The following is a 19,277-nucleotide window of genomic DNA, read 5'->3' as shown; positions in this document are numbered from 1 at the left end:
CATCCCTATCTCTGACTTGCACTCCCTTTGAGAACGGGATCATGCAAACACGTAGACAGTAATAACTGCAAAATCAATCATCTGGGATCTCTACTTTACGCAAAAGATTGCTACATTCTTTCAAAGAAAAGGATCAAAATTATTGTACCTAACTCAATTACATTATGGTATCCTACATTTTCATATGCCCTTACCTCTCTCCGAATGCCTTGGTTTTGTTCAGTCTTAAGAAAGTTTAGTAGAACTTCAAGAAGAGATGGATATTTCCTGTAAGGTTCTACCACGTATCCTGTGCAGGCAACCTGTTGTCCCAAGGTCCACAGCGCCACCTGTCCAATTCATACAGAAACAATGCGGTTAAACTATTTCTTCGACTGTATTTTCAATAATAGTATTATATGTGATACTAATTCAGCAGTATATCTAATTAAAAAAAGAGGGACAAGGGGTACAGAAAAGAAGAGGGCAATGGAGAGAGAGGAAGAGCGGGAGAAAATGGGGAGAAAGGAGAGGGGAAAAGCAGGACGAAAGGGAAAATGGGGAGAGAGAAGGGGGAAACAGAAAAGAAGTTGTAACGGAGAGCGAGGGGAACATAGGGAAATAAAGAAGTAGGTCATAGGGAGAGAGAAGGGGATGGAACAGAGTGACAAGAAAGAAGAAAGCAAAATAAGAGACTGTGCTTCAACAAAACAAACGATGAAGATAACCATTACTTTCCTTCACACTGAGGCAGCTGGATAGCAGTCTAGTGTTAATGTGATGGGTTAATGATCCAAAGCTCAGACTACTGATCTTGAAGCAAGAGTTCATATGCCACCACAGGAGCAGAGGAAATTTAAATTTAATTAATAAAACACTAATGAAATGCCCATTTCATTAGTAATAATCTCATCTGGTTCCTTACACAATCTGGCCCAGATATGGCTCCAAAAACACACAGAGTTGACTCTCAACTGCTCTCTGAAATGACGATTGGTGGCCTTGTCAGTGCCCCCACATCCCATGACAGAATTGAAAGAAAGAAAATACTGTAGAAAAACTGAAAAAATGGAAAACAGACATACCAACTATCATTCGCATATGTACTGGAAATAACAAAGCACACACTGACCAGTCGGCCATGTGGAACTTACTAACCAACACTTGAGGACTAGTACCAAAATTGAGACAATTGTTTCACAGACCAATCATAAGAACATAAGAACTAGGAGCAGGAGTAGGCCATTCGGCCCTTTCAGCCTGCTCCGCCATTCAATAAGATCATAGCTGATCTTTTCGTGGACTCAGGTCCACTTATCCGCCTTCTCATGGTATCCCTTAATTCCTTTATTATTCAAAAAATATCTACCTTAGCTTTAAAAACTTTTACTGAAGTAGCGTCAACTACTTCACTGGGCAAGGAATTCCATAGATTAACAACCTCTGAGTGAAGAAGTTTCTTCTTAATTCAGTCCTAAATCTGCTCCCTGTAATCTTGAGGCTGTGCCCTCTTGTCCTAGCTTCACATGCCAGTGGGAACATCCTCTTTACTTCTATCTTATCTATTCCCTTCATAATTTTATATGTTTCTATAAGATGCCCCCTCAATTTTCTGAATTCCAATGAATATAATCCCAATCTACTCAGTCTCTCCTCATAAGCCAACCCCCTCAATTCCGGAATCAACCTAGTGAACCTCCTCTGCACCCCCTCCAGTGCCAGTACATCCTTCCTCAAGTAAGGAGACCAAAACTGCACACAATGCTCTAGGTGTGGCCTCACCAGCACCTTGTACAGCTGCAACATAACCTCTCTGCTTTTAAACTCAATCCCTTTAGCAATAAAGGTCAAAATTCCATTTACCTTCCTAATTAGTTGTTGTACCTGCATTCCAACCTTCTGTGATTCATGCACAAGGACACCCAGGTCCCTCTGCATAGCAGCATGCTGCAACTTTTTAATCATTCAAGTAATAATCCCTTTTCCTATTACTCCTACCAAAATGTATGATGTTACAGTTATTTTCATTGTATTCCATTTGCCAGACCTTTACCCACTCAAATCAAGCTCATTCTTATTCAACAAACTATACCTTAAATCAGACTTACCCAGTTTGCCATCATCAATCTTGGTGCTCACTTAGTGGTACAGAAATGGGATTTAATTTTTTAAACTTATTCTTGGAATGTGGGTAGCACTAGCCCAGCCAATCTTTACAAAGAGAAACAGAAATTGCTGGAAAAGCTCAGCAAGTCTGGCAACAGTGGAGAGAGAAATCAGAGCTAACGTTTCGAGTCCAGTGACTCTTCCTCAGAAGCCAATCTTCAATTGTCCATAGAGTGTGTTCTGGTACCTTGTTGATTCACTGCAATCATTGCAAGGTAGGTATAATCACTGTGCTGTCACATGGGAGTTCCAGAATTTGACTGATCTGTACCTACTCATTTACACTTACCTTTGCCTCATATTCCTTCATACTTTTATGTATCAGCCTTGGATCATTTGGCAGCATACTTAACCCTAAGTCAAACGGTTCTGATTTCAAGTTTTGCCCTAGAACATTTAGGTTGACATTCCAGTGCAGCAGTGAGGCAGCATTAAAAGTCGGAGCATCATCTTTCAAAGACATGAAACTGAGACTCCATCTGCCCCCTCAAGTCAATTGAAAATATCCCATGACAGTATATCAAAGAAACTGAACCTCTCTGGCCAATATTTCTCTCTCAATCAGTAAAACAAAAAGAAATTTTCTGGTGCCTGGCAAATATTTTAAAAAGATGATTCATTCATGGATGCGGGGAGCACTGGCAAGGCTAACAATATTACTCATTGGTAATGGAAACTGCAGATGCTGGAGAATCCAAGATAACAAAGTGTGAAGCTGGATGAACACAGCAGGCCCAGCAGCATCTCAGGAGCACAAAAGCTGACGTTTCGGGCCTAGACCCTTCATCTCTGAAGAAGGGTCTAGGCACGAAACGTCAGCTTTTGTGCTCCTAAGATGCTGCTTGGCCTGCTGTGTGCATCCAGCTTCACACTTTGTTATCAATATTACTCATTACTGATTTCACAGAGGGCAGCAAAAAGTCAACCATTTTGCTGTGGGTCAGTAGTCAAATGCAAGTCAGACCAGCTAAGGGTGGCAGATTTTGTACCCTAAAAGGCATCAGTGATCCAGATGGGTTTTAATGACAATTGACAGTGATTTTACAATCATTCTTTACCATATTTTTCATCCCTGGCTTTTTATTGAATTCAAATTTCAGAATCTGCCATGGTAGGATTTGAATTCCTGTCCTCAGAGCATTAATGGTCCAGTGACAGTACCACAAAGTCACCACCTCCTATTTCTACATCACAGTTAGCTTAACATCTGTAATTGGAAAAACCTATGAAAAGTCTATGAAAAGATATGAAAGCAAAATATTTAGAAATATATCATTTAATCAAGCAGAATCAACATGGCTTCATGAAGAGGAAATCATGTCTCAAAAATTTACAACAGTTCTTTGAGGAGCTAACAAGCAGGCTAGATAAAGGGGAGACAGTGGATGGACTATATTTGGATTTCAAAAAGGCTTTTGATTAGGCATCCCATAAAAGATTATTTAAGAAGTTCCCATGGTAATACAGATAGTATATTAGCATGGATCGGTTAACTAGAGGTCAGAGTTGGGTAAAGGGGTATTTTTAGGATGACAACCTGCAACTGGTGGAGGAATTACTGCAAAGCAACTACATGCAACTGTCAGCTTCAAATGTTGCTCAAAAATTTGAAATCCCTTAGCTTTCCACATTAATAGAAGCAGGCTGGGCACTTTTCAGGAATGATTGGCTTAGGACCTTTTAGGAGTTTGCATAATATACGGCAAGAAATGAGTGGATCAGGTTTACCATTATACTGCAGGATAGTTTTGATGTGCCTTATTTCAGCATCAGGTTTGCACAACAAGTCCCATGGTACAGGGTTGCGAATAAGGCTGATCTTATAGGTTGTAGAATTGTAGCAATCTCAACGTGTACACTGACCAATGTAGGTAGGATTGCGGTAGACAGAAATAGAGAACCCCTTGAATGATTTTCAATGAGGTAAACAAGGAAAGAGAGTTAATTTCATTATTCCATTATGAACATGAATTTGAGTGCAGATGGAGACCATTTAAACATTTGAAAGAATTCTTGCGCACAACTATGGATTCAAATGTAGCAAATGCACAATCTACATAGCAGAAATATGGAAGGGGTTACGTGTTATTGCATTGATGCCATGTTTCTCAAGGAATCCAACAAACATATTTGTGGAAGCTGGGACTAGTGGGGATTTGATGCCAAGATCATTTGTTTGAGCACACATGGTGTCAAGAAACTGAGCTCTGCTCTGCGAGTTGCTGAGTTCATAAATTCAATGAATACAGATTTAGACAATGTGGGCAAGTCTAAATGGCTTTATAGTCTTCTAGTGCAGATGTTTATGACAAGCCCCCAGTGGCTCATTGGCAAATAGGATAGCAATGTCAAATGTTTACAGACACTGCATTGGTGTCAATATGTCTTTCACCATGCAAGTGGACAAATTGCTCATAACAATACTCAATTTCTGTACTAGCAAACAACCAATTATAATTTTGATGCTAAGCGTCTTGGTCGAAGACCCCGCAACCAGAAATAATTTCTCTCAATCTGCCTTCTGTGCCCTCCTTAGTATCTTAAAAACTTTGATCTAATCATCCCTAAACTGTACAAATTCCAGGGAATGCATCCTTGTTTGCTTTATATGTCCTCATTGTTTAATCGTTCGGGTTCAGAGAACATTTTAATAAATCTACACAACATTCCCTTCAAGGTCAATGTATCCATCCAAAAGCATGGTGCTCAATACTGTTCAGTTGGTTGCATATCATAGCTTTGATTCACTGTAGGGAGTGTTTGTTTCCAACATATTGAAGATAGCACCGAGAGGCATCTGCATGTGCATTAACAACTTTCTTGATGTTGTGTTTGCCTCAATCTAACTGCTGGGCCAAATTTATGGTGGAGTTCTGTGCTTCATGACAGACTGGAGTAAATCTGTTTGTTGTTGCTTCAGACTGGTTTAGCTGCTATTCTTACTGGTATACAGCCTTGCATTTGTGCTGTTTTGATTGCATAACTGCTGCCCTATCTCAATTCAATGTGCGCCTGATACAGATAAACCTGTTTGCCATTAATGACACACTTATGGTATTTTAAGCTGAGGAACAGATAAGCGGGTACACATCTTCTTCTACTTTATAGCCCCTGAGCAGAGGGTGAAAGGTAAAATCTTTTACTGGCATGCAATAGATAGAAAATTATTAACAATCAATTTGAGGAACGATGTACGGGAGTCAGTGTGATCAATAACTGGATTGATCTGGACAAAGCAGTCAAATCAGTTCTCATGGTGTTATTTTACAAACGTATACATGGTGCTCCACAAGTGCAAATGATGAGCATGCCACTTTAATAATCGTTGTACCTGGACCACCATTATTTGAGCTTTTCACCATGTTGAAAATATACAATTCTTTAAGTTCAAAGTTTAACTTAAAATGAAATCCTGTTTTTCTCATGCAGTTAAAATTTCCAATATATATGTATTTTTTACTTCCATTTACACTGCTTACATTGCCACCTACCTTTGCATTATTGGCAAATCTAGGTAAGTGGTTTTCTATCCCATCTTAGAATCCAGAACTGGAGGACATAGGTTAAGTTATTAGTGATAGCAATAAACAGTTGAGACCTCAACTCAAATCCTTAGGTGACAATACCAGGTACTTCTATCAATTAGAGAACCTATCTATTCTTTCATTTGTCTAATCCTTCTGCTTAGCCCATTTCCTAATCAGGACTTTTTCACTCGAGCCTAAGAAGTTTAAAGGTGACCTTATAAAGGTTTATAAAATCATGAGCAGCAGAGATAAAATAAATGACAAGTGTCTTTTCCCTAGAGTGGGGGAATTCAAGACTAGGAGACATATTTTTAGAGTGAGAAGAGAAAGATATAAAAAAGACATGACGGGCATATTTTGTTTTTAAACACAGAGAATGGTTCATATGTGAAATGAACTTCCAAAGGAAATGGTGGATCTGGGTACAGTTATGTTTAAAAGACATTCTGACAAGCACATAACTAAGGAATGTTCCAAGGGACATAGGCCAAGTGCAGGCAGGTGGGACTAGATTAGTTTAGAATTATGGTCAGCATGGACTGGTTGGGCCAAAGGGTCTGTTTCTGAGCTGTATGACTCTATGTCAATAAGTTGCCTTCATTTCCAAAGCTTTGGTTTTAGCCAAAAGCATTTCTGATGACCTTTATCAAATGTCTTCTTAAAGGCCCCATAACTAACCTCCGTAGTCATTCCCCAACTATAGTTGTAGCCACTTCTTCAAAAACATTAGATTAATCAGGCTGAGCTATATTTACAATTTATGCTGGTTTCTCTAATAGTTGAAATTTTAAATGTTCAGTGGTATTTTTTAAAACTTCTAAACTCTTGCAATTTCCTGACAGCAAATATTAAACTAACTGGTAAATAATTCCTTGATTTTCCAATCTCAATTTTATAAAACACTGGAGCAAAACACTACAACACTTAAAATCAGATACAAACAGCTAAGTCGAAATCATGGGTACAGATTTGCATACTTTGCTACTCAAATACATTTACTACGCTGTCCACAGTAAATACAACTTTTTAAAATGAAGGACGGTTTGAACCAAGTTTAGATCCTCTTTGAAACTTCAAAGAGTTGCTTATCATTAGGTAAGGAGGAAGGCAGGGCTGGAAGATTCTGCATACAATTATTAAAGTTCATCTTAACTAATTTAGTTCAAAAGACTGCAATTTTTTTCAACCTTCAAAAAATAATTTTAAACTGACTGTCAAACAGGTCTCTTCAAGCTCATCCAAATTCCAATGTTTCAAGTCTCTGCCATAAATGAATTGCACGCTTCAAGTCCCTGCCATAAACATTAAACCATTGCAATCTACACAAGACTATCAATGAAAAAGGTAACAGAATCTGCTGAGAGAATAAACGTGTGGAACCGTCATTTGGTGGGATAGGCACTGTGCAGCAAATTTCTTGTATTTACCATACATTTCAAGTTCAGCAGTCTCTACCTGTCACTGTGGGAAAGTACCTATGGCAACCAGGTGTTTTCTCTTTAGGGAGGATTTCCAATCTCTCGTAACCCATGCTACTTATCTGCTGAAAAAGGTTTTCAGATTACATTCAGCATGCTCTAGAAAATATTTCTGCCCACCTATCCATTCTTCCAGATGAAGAGGAAGATTTAACAAGAATAGAAGAAAAGCAAAAAATCAGAGAGAGTCTGGAATTTGTAACTTTAAAATAGCACCATTACTGCTAGAGTGTCCCCCCCAATACATCAATAGCAACCTGCACCATTCTGTGTATACAAGGTTTGATGCACAAATGCAAAAAACTGCAAAGAAATTGACTGAATTTTGATCATGTTAGAAACTGTAATGCTTCAGGTACAAATTGCCATGCATATCATCAGTCTGCATTCATTTACTGAGAGTTTACACATTTAGAGTGGTTAACAAGGCTTGAAATTCTACTTATCCTCTTTTTCTAGTGCAGTACATATGGCACTCAAAGCTGATATTTAATTGCCACCTTGTCCTTTGTTAGATGGTTGCAAATATCCATTTGAGCGCTATTACCACAAAACATAAAATTAAGTAATAAAAACTGTTTTGTTTTAACGTGCAAGCAGGAAAAGCTGCTATACTGGTTTGTAGCTTTAAAATATCATCTCAGTAAATGTACCTGTTAGAAGGATCAGAATGTTCCAGCAATATACTGGTACCATAAGGAATGGCAAAGTTTGACATTTATTTTATATCTACCAATTTGTTTTATAATAAATTCAATGTTTAAGAATATTCTCGATGAGTCGCTGTTATAAAAACCACAGAAATACAGAGATGTGATGTTGGGATCTGATGCACAACCATGCATGGTGCTCCATCTAGTGGTGACATTGGCTACAACTGCAGTCTTGTTTATGTCTTCAGTGGTACGGTGCAACTATATGGCATTTTTCCACTGCACAAATAAACTAGACAGGTTAGTCATTACACACACCCAGCTACATATACAAAAATGTGAAATTCGCAAAGGGTTGTTGATGTCTGGAAAAGTAACTTGTTTTCAGTCCAGACAGATGAAAGAGGATGTGAGCCAATTTTCCTATCATGCCTCTGTATAAGAGCAGTGCACTAAGAATTTCTGTCATGACACGCATGAGGCACTCTAAGGGTAGGCCAGTCTTCAGGGCAGGGAAGGGAAGCACAGATGCTTGCCTCTCCCATTGCTGATCAATCTCTCATGCTGCCAGAAACCCATAGCAAATGTGAGCTAATTGGAAATTAAGTTCCAGATCATCAACTGGGCTGACCTTCAAAACAAATTAGACATATACTTCTCCAGAATATCTGAAGCTGTAGGTTACAAAAGCCTCATTTAGGAATGTCACGGATTATGTGAAAGTGCAAGCCAAACACCATTTCACAATACACTTAATTGAAGCAAGTGACACATACAGAATCATGTCACTTTTGTCAGGCTTCACAGCATTCACAATAGAACAAATGAGTGCAAAGCAGTAGAAAAAGTTTTATAGACTTCATATTTTTCACCATCTAAAATTAGAACAAAATTCAGGATCAAATCCCAAATTTTCAATCTTTGTAGGACACAACAAAAAACAACAATCTCAGAATATTTCTTTCAATAATCAAAATAACATACATATTATCACATAATTCAGAAGCCATCAGCAGCTGCAAGCATTACTTTGCAAAACCTTTACAAACAAAGATGGTTTCTGCATAAAGTTTGCTCTGCACTAATAACTGTGCTTCTATTTCACACTGAATGAGTACCAGAAAACCATAGTAGGACCCAGCGCATTTGTCAACCATGGCTCAATTCTAACTTTAAGAGATTGTCATTAAAAATAGCACTGATTCCTGCTTCCCAAACCCAATCATCTACAGGGATTTAAATAAATGATCAAGATATATGCAAAAATTTCAAGTTTGCTATTTTCTAAATACTCCCAGGGAAAAGTAGCCAGTTGCTATCATGAGCTTACCTGTCTTTTGGCAAGTGAAGAGGAGTCCTGGAGCATGTCCATGATGATAGGAAATAGTTCATCCATCCATTTTCGCATTTCCAGTCCACTCACCTTCACGGACAAACATTAATCACAACGTTTTAAAAAGGCTGTAGACTGGCAAGCAGTTTTACATTAATCAAGCTTACAACAGGCCAATCACTATTCTCTCTCTGACAAATATACTTGAAGGAAAGTAATTAAATTAACGAAATAGCTTTAACAACATAAGGTGACTTTATTTTAAATAAGCAGGGTTCAAACTGCACTTAGAATGATGTTGCAATGTTGAGCTGAGGCAATGTACATTGTCTTAAGTGCCATCTTGAGATGAGAAATTAAACTAAGACTCCAATCTGATTGTTAAGATGGATATAAAAGATAATATAGCACTTATTGAAGATGAACAGAAGAGTTCTAAGGATGTGCCAGGTAACAGTTCTCCCAGACCAATACTACTGAAACAAATTAAGTGGTCACTTATTGCTCTGTTCTTGTATAGTCTCATTGTGCATATACTGAATGCTGCATCTATCTGCAATAACAAGAGTGACCACAGTCCAAAGTACATTATAGTTTTGAAGCATTTACGGATCCCTCTGATATAATTCAAATTCATCACAACAGTACTACATTACACATTTTTCAATCTAAGTTTCTTGTCTACAAATGTAATGAATCGTATTGCACACAAGTATTCAGTCTCTAACATTGATCTTACCTGGGCAAGTTCACCTATAGTAGCCAGAACACTGACAATTACACCAGGGTTTGGATCATGATCCTTCAATTTTAAGATTAAAGCCTAGGAGGAAGCATATGATCAACTAAGAGCAAATATATTTGCTATTTTCTTCAATATCTAATATATATTTTCTTGTCAATGAACATAAATATAAAACTGTTTCAAAATGTTCAATGCCAATTTAATTTTCACACTTACAGTCACTGCAGGAAAAAGATGTTCCCTCTTACTTACCTTGAGAATAGGTTCCATGTACGGGCGGATAAGGCGGGGAGCATTTGAAACCAAGTGGCCCAGCATTCGGGCACTTTGCTCTTTGTTTCGACCTACTCCACTGTGTTCTAGCTCAGTTAAAATCTAAAGAATTACAAAGAAATTATAAGTGAACTGAAAGTTTTTTTTTCTGAAAACGAATGATTGATTTATGGACAATATCACACATCCAGTTTCTGTCAGAAGGCTATTAACGCAATCAATACCAAAAAGAGTGAAGAATTCAAGTAATAATAGCTCCAAAATCAAACAATAAAAATTTTTCCTATATTTCTGGTATAGTACATATATTATGCAAGATATACAAGGTCACCTGCAAAGCATTTTTAATCTCTTGCGTTAGGAAGGTCTAAACATAACAGCTCTATTTACCGGGACAAAAGAACAACAAATTCTAGATTTTGTCAGCAATTGAAAGCATTTTGAGCTGAAGGGCAAGTCACCTATCCACCTCTGCTCTAAATATATTCAAACATTCCACTACCACCACCTGTTTCAGAAGACAGTACCTCAAAACTCAAACCCGAGGGATTTATTTTGCTCAATCTTTGTTTCAAATTTTTCAGCAATGATGCTTAGTTCTAGATTCTCGCACAACAGAAAACATCATCTCTACATTTACCCTGTCAAGACCCTGCAGGAACTTATTTGTTTCATGATGCAACTTCTGTAAGTTTGCTCGTTTGAATTTTTAAATTATTTTTCAAATACAATTTAAGTTCAATTATTGGGAAATATGTTGGAAACTAATACCTTCCAAACAAATTCTCAATATATCAGCTGTTGCATGATGGTAATATTACAAAAAAATGAAAGCCCTTGAAGTATTCTGTTATAAGCATAAGTCCTACTTAGCACAAAAGAAGGTGGTTGTTAGACACAAGCGTCCTGGAACCAATCATCTTTAGTTGCTTATTAATAAGTTTTCTTCTAATAATGTCAGAACTTGGGATATCAGAGGGGGAATATATAATGGTCAGTCCATTTGCAGTTCCCCATGCAAAAGCCAGGACAACATTCAGGCAAGAGCTAATAAGTAGCAAATAACATTTGCAGCACACAAGTGTCAGACAATTACTACCTCCAAGAAGATTGCCTCTCCTAACATTCAACAAAGTTGCTATCATCAAACTGCTCATCAACAACATCCTGGAAATACTATTGATCAGAAATTGAACTGTACCATCCATCCTAGTATTATGGATACAAGGGCAGGTTAGAGGTTTGGAAATTCTGCAACATGTCAATTTCTGACTCCCCAAAGCCTGTTCATCCATGTACAAGTAGTGCATCATCCACAAGACGCATTTCAGAAACTTGCTGAAGTTCCTTCAACAGCACTTTCCAAATCCCAAACTCTGCCATGATGGGAAAATCAAGTTCACCTCTGAGTAGCACACCATCCTTTGTTAGAACTCTGTTCGTTTACATCCATCAGATCAAAAACATTTAACTGCCTGTTTAATATTACTGTGGGTGTACCTATACTGCATTCTCAAAGGCAATTAGAAATGGGCAATAAATGTTTGCCTTGCAAGCAACCCTCATGTTACACAAATAAAAAAAATTTCCAAAGTCCTGAATAAAGATCATCACACTAAGTTAGACACAAAAGTTGGAAGACGTAGTATTTGCAGGCTTCAGTGTATGCACATATATCATTGAAAGGAACCATTTGTAATCTCTTCACATTCTTTCTCCTCTATGACAGTTTTGTATAGACTTCAACCAAAGCTACAAAAAAAATGAATTCAGCTATACAAAAAAGAACTCTCAGCAGTTACTGTAACAGAACCTAGAGCAACCCATTAAAATCAAGATTTTGCGAATGGCAAAGACTATTAAAATTTCAATATCCAGGTGTGAAATTGCAATTTCTGCAACTTCAGGACTTCTTCCAAGAAAAGGAAAAATACGATCTTTAAAACACCACCTTAAAAATCTAGAATACTTGAAAAATACTTTCTGGAAAAATTGTACAGTTAATGCATTTTGCAGAATTCAAGTGCAGAAACAATGTCGAACGTTGTTAGGAAATGAAGACAGTTCCTAAATCAGATGATGATGATGGAGCTATTCCAAATAAATTTTTTTCTATGTTAACTGATAGGTTTCAAATATCCCTCAATCCAAAGTTATTGCGCAGAAAATGACTATTGCTTCTCTTCTCAGGATGTCAAATAATTTTAAATATTTCTCTTTCTTAGGCTAGGTTTTATGAACACAGAATAAAATTCAGAAAGTTTGCCCTCTTTGGGTCACTATTGTCTGCCTCCTAACATTCAACGACAGACTAATATCAGTGAAATTTCAGAAAAAAAAACATTTAACAAGTCACAGAACAAAATAGGGACTCTGAAATTGCAACATCTGTTCTGAATTTATTCTGAAAGGATCACCAAAATGAAAAGTCATTCAGAATTTTATTTTATTGCCTCTTGAGACACCATGAGAAAGGCCGTTTGTGTGCATGGATTCAGCCTATAAATATGTCACAATTGAACTTTTATTTATTGTAACTTTTACCGTCACCAAACTGGAAGCTTTAAGGGAAATGGCATCTTCCAAATTATTTCCTTTCACATATCTAAGTTCTGTATTTTCATTTTTCCCAAATTTGTATCTTTTCTAGCATCTAAAAAAGTGGCCCCAAAACTTACAGAGTGCATAGAACATAGAACAAAGAACATAAAACATAAAACATAGGTGAAATTGGCAGCTGTGGCAATTTTGCAGCTATTATTGTCAGGATTTTTGGTGGTGGTGGCCATGGGAGCAGAGGGGTGGGTAGTGCTCAGCCTTTTCCCAACTTTTCTGGGGTTAAAGGATGTCTAGCTATATTTGGAATAATTGAAGGTCAACTATTCGAGTGAACTTGCAAGGGAGCCCCAATTTTGAACTCACCCACCCAAGGGAAAAGACCTCAAAGAGTGCCAACAGTGTGAAAACAGATCCTTCAGCTCAACAAGTCCATACCGAACCTCAGAGCATTCCACCCAGACCCATCCTCCTGTAACCCAACTACTCTACACATCCTTGAACGCCAGGGGCAATTTAGCTTGGCCAATTTATCTCACCTGTACATCTTTGGACTGTGGGAGGAAACCCGAGCAGCCGGAGGAAACCCACGCAGAGATGGGGAGAATGTGCAAACTCCACACAGTCACCCGAGGGTGGAATCGAACCCGGGTTGCTGGCGCTGTGAGGCAGCAGAGACCTCTGTTATTTATCTTATCCATGCCTTCATGATTTTATTAATCTCTAGAAGGTGACCCTTCAACCTCCTATGCTCCAGGGAACAAAGTCCCAGCCTATCCAGACCAGCAGAACACTGCTGCTCACAGACCTCCAGTCCAATAAAACAACCCTCTACCACTACCCACTTCGTCCTACTGTCAAGTCAATTTTGTATCCAAATGACAAGCTCTCGCTGAATCCCATGTCATCTAACTTTACTAACCAGTCTACCACACAGAACCTTGTCAAACTTTTAACTAAAATCCATGTAGACAATGCTATGCCCTTACTTATCTTTTTGGTCACATCTGCAAAAATCTCAATCACATTAGTGAAAAATGATTTCCCAAGCACAAAGTCACGCTGACTATCCCGAATCAGTCCTTGCCTCTTCAAATGCATGTTAGTCTTCTCTCTCAGAATCCCCTCCAACTACTTACCTGCCAATGTCAGGCTCACTAGTCTATAGTTCTCCAGCTTCTTTTTACAGCCCTTCCTAAATAACGGTACAACATTAGCTACCTTCCAATCCTCCAGCACCGCATCCATGGCTGTAGACGATAGAAATATTTCTGCGAGGAACCTAGCTTCCCATAATGTCCTGGGATACACCTGATCAGGTCCTGGTAGGGGAGTTCACAACCATGGGGCATACTTTTAAGGTGAGAAGAGAAAAATTAAAAAAGGGATCTGAGAGGCAACTTTTTCACAAAGCATGGTTCGCATGTGGAATGAACTGCCAATAAAGTGTTCAAGGCAGATAGAGTTACAACATTTAAAAGAAGTTTGGATTGGTATATGAACAGGAAACGTTAAGATGGATATGGGCCAAATGCAGGCAGTTGGGACTAGTTTAGTTTGGGAAGCTTGGTCGGCATGGACGAGTTGGACCGAAGAGTCTGTTTCCATGCTGTGTGACTCTACGGCTCCTCACCATCCAAGTCCTAACACTATAGCAGTCTCAGTTTACGTTTGGAATGCTAAAATCCTCTACTATTACAAGCCTATTATTCCTACATATATGAGCTATCTCTATATATTTGCTCCTCAATTTCATGCTGACTATCAGTGGTGGGGAGGGTGGGGGCATAGAATGCAATCCCATCAAGATGATCATTCCCTTCTTATTTCTGAGTTCCACTCATATAGCTTCACACTGGATGATCTCTCAGAAATGTCCTCTCAAAGTAATTAAAAAGGCTACTCCCCCTCCTCTCTCACCTGCCCTTTCTATCCTTCCTGTAGCATCTAAACCCTGGAACACTGAGCTGCCAACACCAACCCTCCCTCAGCTATGTTTCTGTTATAACTATGATATGAACAGTCCCAGGTTCTCATGCATACCAAGTTCATCTGCCTTGTCTGTAAAGTTCCTTGCATGGAGATCTTTAGAGTTAAGTTGTTCTCTGACTTGCTCTTGCCTACCTTGTATAATTAACTTGCTCTGTAACTTCAGAACCATCCTCCTTTGTCTTTAAATTCTCACTACCACTTAAGATCCCCCCACTTCCACCCCAACCACCTCTGTCTCTATCTGTAGTGAATCTGTTAGAAATACAGCTATTGTGGTGAAGTTAAGCACAAGTTTCCGATAAAACCCACGTATTCCAGAATTCTCATGACTTATCTCATCTCCTGTTTAGTTTTATGAACGGGGAATTCGATTAAAGTCCTTTACTTGCTGATTTAACAACACTTGTCCTAGGTACGTTCCAAGTGAGTTACCACCCCTTTTGCAAATTTACTCCTGGCAAGCAACATTTATCGCTAAACCAGGTAATTGTATTTGCTCAACAAGTTTTCGCATTGCTTTATGTATTATTGTACATTACATCTTCCAAATAAACTATATAGGCACTTACATGGTAACACAGAAAACAGGAGCAACAGTAGGCTATTCAGCCCTTTGAGCCTGCTCAACTATTTATAGTGAACATGGTAGATCATCCCAATCAATAGCCTGCTCCTGCTTTTCCTCCATTTCTTTTGATTCCTTGAGTCCAAGTGTTGTACTCAACTCCTTCTTGAAATCATACATGTTTTGGCCACGATAATAAAGTGTGAAGCTGGATGAACACAGCAGGCCAAGCAGCATCTCAGGAGCACAAAAGCTGATGTTTTGGGCCTAGACCCTTCATCAGAGAGGGGGATGGGGTGAGGGTTCTGGAATAAATAGGAAGAGAGGGGGAGGCGGACCGAAGATGGAGAGAAAAGAAGATAGGTGGAGAGGAGAGTATAGGTGGGGAGGTAGGGAGGGGATAGGTCAGTCCAGGGAAGACGGACAGGTCAAGGAGGTGGGATGAGTTTATTCGGTAGGAAATGGAGGTGCGGCTTGGGGTGGGAGGAAGGGATGGTTGAGAGGAAGAACAGGTTAGGGAGGCAAAGACAGGCTGGGCTGGTTTTGGGATGCAGTGTGGGGAGGGGATGAGCTGGGCTGGTTGTGTGATGCAGTGGGGGGAGGGGGCGAACTGGGCTGGTTTTGGGATGTGGTGGGGAAAGGGGAGATTTTGAAGTGGGTGAAGTCCACATTGGGCTGCAGGGTTCCCAAGCGGAATATGAGTTACTGTTCCTGCAACCTTCAGGTGGCATCATTGTGGCACTGCAGGAGGCCCATGATGGACATGTCATCTAAAGAATGGGAGGGGGAGTTGAAATGGTTCGCGACTGGGAGATGCAGTTGTTTATTGCGAACCGAGCTGAGGTGTTCTGCAAAGCGGTCCCCAAGCCTCCGCTTGGTTTCCACAATGTAGAGGAAGCCACACCAGGTACAATGGATACAGTATACCACATTGGCAGATGTGCAGGTGAACCTCTGCTTAACATGGAAAGTCATCTTGGGGCCTGGGATGGGGGTGAGTCCCTCTTCCGCACCTACACAGGCCCCAAACCCCACCTCTTCCTCTGTTACATTGATGACTGTATCGGCGCCGCCTCTTGCTCCCCAGAGCAGCTCGAACAGTTCATCCACTTCACCAACATCTTCCACCCCAACTTCAGGTTTTCCAACATATACCTCACCCTCCTGGACCTCTCAGTCTCCATCTCAGGCAACCAGCTTGTAACTGATGTCCATTTCGAGCCCACCGACTCCCACAGCTACCTACAATACACCTCCTCCCACCCACCCTCCTGCAAAAATTCCATCCCCTCTTCCCAATTCCTCCGCCGCATCTGCTCCCACGATGAGGCATTCCACTCCCACGCATCCCAGATGTCCAAGTTCTTCAAGGACCGCAACTTTCCCCCCACAGTAGTCAAGAACGCCCTTGACCGCGTCTCCCGCATTTCCCGCAACACATCCCTCACACCCCGCCCCTGCAACAACCGCCCAAAGAGGATCCCCCTCGTTCTCACACACAACCCCACCAACCTCCGGATACAACGCATCTTCCTTTGACACTTCCACCATCTACAGTCCGACCCCACCACCCAAGACATTTTTTTCATCCCCACCCTTGACTGCTTTCCGGAGAGACCACTCTCTCCGTGACTCCCTTGTTCGCTCCACACTGCCCTCCAACACCACCACACCCGGCACCTTCCCCTGCAACTGCAGGAAGTACACTTGCCCCTACACCTCCTCCCTCACCTACATCCCAGGCCCCAAGATGACTTTCCATATGAAGCAGAGGTTCACCTGCACATCTGCCAATGTGGTATACTGTAACCATTGTACCCGGTGTGGCTTCCTCTACACTGGGGAAACCAAGCGGAGGCTTGGGGACCGCTTTGCAGAACACCTCCGCTCGGTTCGCAATAAACAACTGCACCTCCCAGTCACGAACCATTTCAACTCCCCCTCGCATTCCTTAGATGACATGTCCATCATGGGCCTCCTGCAGTGCCACAATGATGCCACCCAAAGGTTGCAGGAACAGCAACTCATATTCCGCCTGGGAACCCTGCAGCCCAACAGTATCAATGTGGACTTCACCCACTTCAAAATCGCCCCTTCCTCCACCGCATCCCAAAACCAGCCCAGCTCGTCCCCTCCCCCCACTGCATCCCAAAACCAACCCAGCCTGTCTCTGCCTCCCTAACCTGTTCTTCCTCTCACCCATCCCTTCCTCCCAACCCAAGCCGCACCTTCATTTCCTACCGAGTAACCTCATCCCACCTCCTTGACCTGTTTGTCTTCCCTGGACTGACCTATCCCCTCCCTACCTCCCCACCTATCTTCTTTTCTCTCCATCTTCGGTCCGCCTCCCGCTCTCTCCATATTTATTCCAGAGCCCTCACCCCATTCCCCTCTCTGATGAAGGGTCTAGGCCCGAAACGTCAGCTTTTGTGCTCCCGAGATGCTGCTTGGCCTGCTGTGTTCATATAGCTTCACACTTTATTATCTTGGATTCTCCAGCATCTGCAGTTCCCATTATCTCATGTTTTGGCCACGACTGTTTTCAAAAGTAGCAACAAATGGTGTGCAAAGTCACTCAGGTCTCGATGCACATTCCCTCATTTCAATTTATAGCCAGTTGACAATCTGCCTTCCTGCTTTTGCCCCCGAAGTGGATAACCTCACATTTATCATATCAAACTGTATTTTCCATATACTTGCCCAGTCATTCAGCTTGCCCAACTCACACTGAAGTGTCTATGCATTCTCCCACCTAGTTTAGTGTCATCTCCAAATCTGGAGATATTTAGTTCCCTCATCTAAATCACTAATACATATTGTAAATAGCACCAGTCCTTGCAGTAACCCTCTGGTCACTGCCTGCCCTAAGAAAAAGACTACAATATTCCTCGAGATAGTAGGAACTGCAGATGCTGGACCCCCTCCTCGCAATAAAAGCCAAAACAGAATCCCCCTCATCCTCATGTGCCACCCCACCAACCTCCAGATCCTCATCATCCTCCGACACTTCCGCCATCTGCAATCCGATCCAACCACCAAAGACATTTTGCCCTCCCCACCTTTATCTGCTTTCCGGAGGGACCACTCTCTCCGTGACTCCCTTGTCCTCTTCACACTCCCCACTAGCCCCACCACATCCAGTACTTTTCCCTGCAACTGCAGGAAGTGCTACACCTGCCCCTACAACTCCCCTTCTCACCCCCATCCCAAGGCCCCAAGGAGACTTTCCACATCAAGCAGATGTTCACCTGCACATCTGCTAATGTGGTAAACTGCATCCGCTATTCCCGTTGTGGCTTCCTCTACTTCAGGGAAGCCAAGCAGAGGCCTGGCGACCTCTTTGCAGAACACCTATACTTGGTTAGCACTAAACAATTGCACCTTTCAGTCGTGAACTATTTCAACTCCCCCTCCCATTCCGCAGAAGACATGCCCATCCTGGGCCTCCTGCAGTGCCACAACGATGCTACCCAAAGGTTATAGGAAAAGCAACTCATATTCCACTTGGGAACCCTGCAGCCCAATGGTATCAATGAGGACTTCACAAGCTTCAATATCTCCCCTCCCTCTACCACATCCTAAAACCAGCCCAGCTCATCCCCATCTCCCTAATCTGTCCTTCCTCCCACCTATCCCCTCCTCCCACCTCGAGCCCCACCTCCATCTCCTACCTACTAACCTCAACCCGGCCTCGTGACCTGTTCGTCCTCCCTGGACTGACCTATCTCCTCCCTATCTCCCCACCTACACTCACCTTTACTGGCTCCAAACCCACCTCTTTGACCTATGTCTCCTTTCCACCTACCTTCTCCTCTATCCATCTTCAATCCAAATCCCCCATCTCCCTATTTATTTCAGAACCCTCTTTCCCTCCCCCATTTCGGAAAAAGGGTCTCGGCCCGAAACGTCAGCCTTCCTGCTCCTCTGATGCTGCTTGGCCTGCTGTGTTCATCCGGCTTTACACCTAGATTATTCCTACTTTGTTTCCTTATTGCCAAGTTTTCAACCAT

The 19,277-nt window shown here is 41.2% G+C and overlaps 1 protein-coding gene across 4 annotated transcripts in view; it reads right to left on the bottom strand.

Annotated features, from left to right (window-relative positions):
• Positions 1–19,277, bottom strand: part of mtor (mechanistic target of rapamycin kinase) — a 366,257-nt gene that overhangs the window by 276,423 nt on the left and 70,557 nt on the right. For all 4 annotated transcript variants that reach the window (XM_048561203.2, XM_048561201.2, XM_048561202.2 and 1 more), the window contains 4 exons: positions 10,134–10,256; positions 9,876–9,959; positions 9,134–9,226; positions 195–329 (listed from right to left, as the gene is read on the bottom strand). In XM_048561203.2, coding sequence (XP_048417160.1) covers positions 195–329; positions 9,134–9,226; positions 9,876–9,959; positions 10,134–10,256 — 435 coding nt within the window. The remainder of the gene's footprint in view (positions 1–194; positions 330–9,133; positions 9,227–9,875; positions 9,960–10,133; positions 10,257–19,277) is intronic.

Source organism: Stegostoma tigrinum, chromosome 28 (genome assembly GCF_030684315.1).
Source record: "Stegostoma tigrinum isolate sSteTig4 chromosome 28, sSteTig4.hap1, whole genome shotgun sequence".
Taxonomy (NCBI): domain Eukaryota; kingdom Metazoa; phylum Chordata; class Chondrichthyes; order Orectolobiformes; family Stegostomatidae; genus Stegostoma; species Stegostoma tigrinum.
Note: the sequence above shows the minus strand (reverse complement) of the source record. Positions and strands in the feature narration are given on the sequence as shown.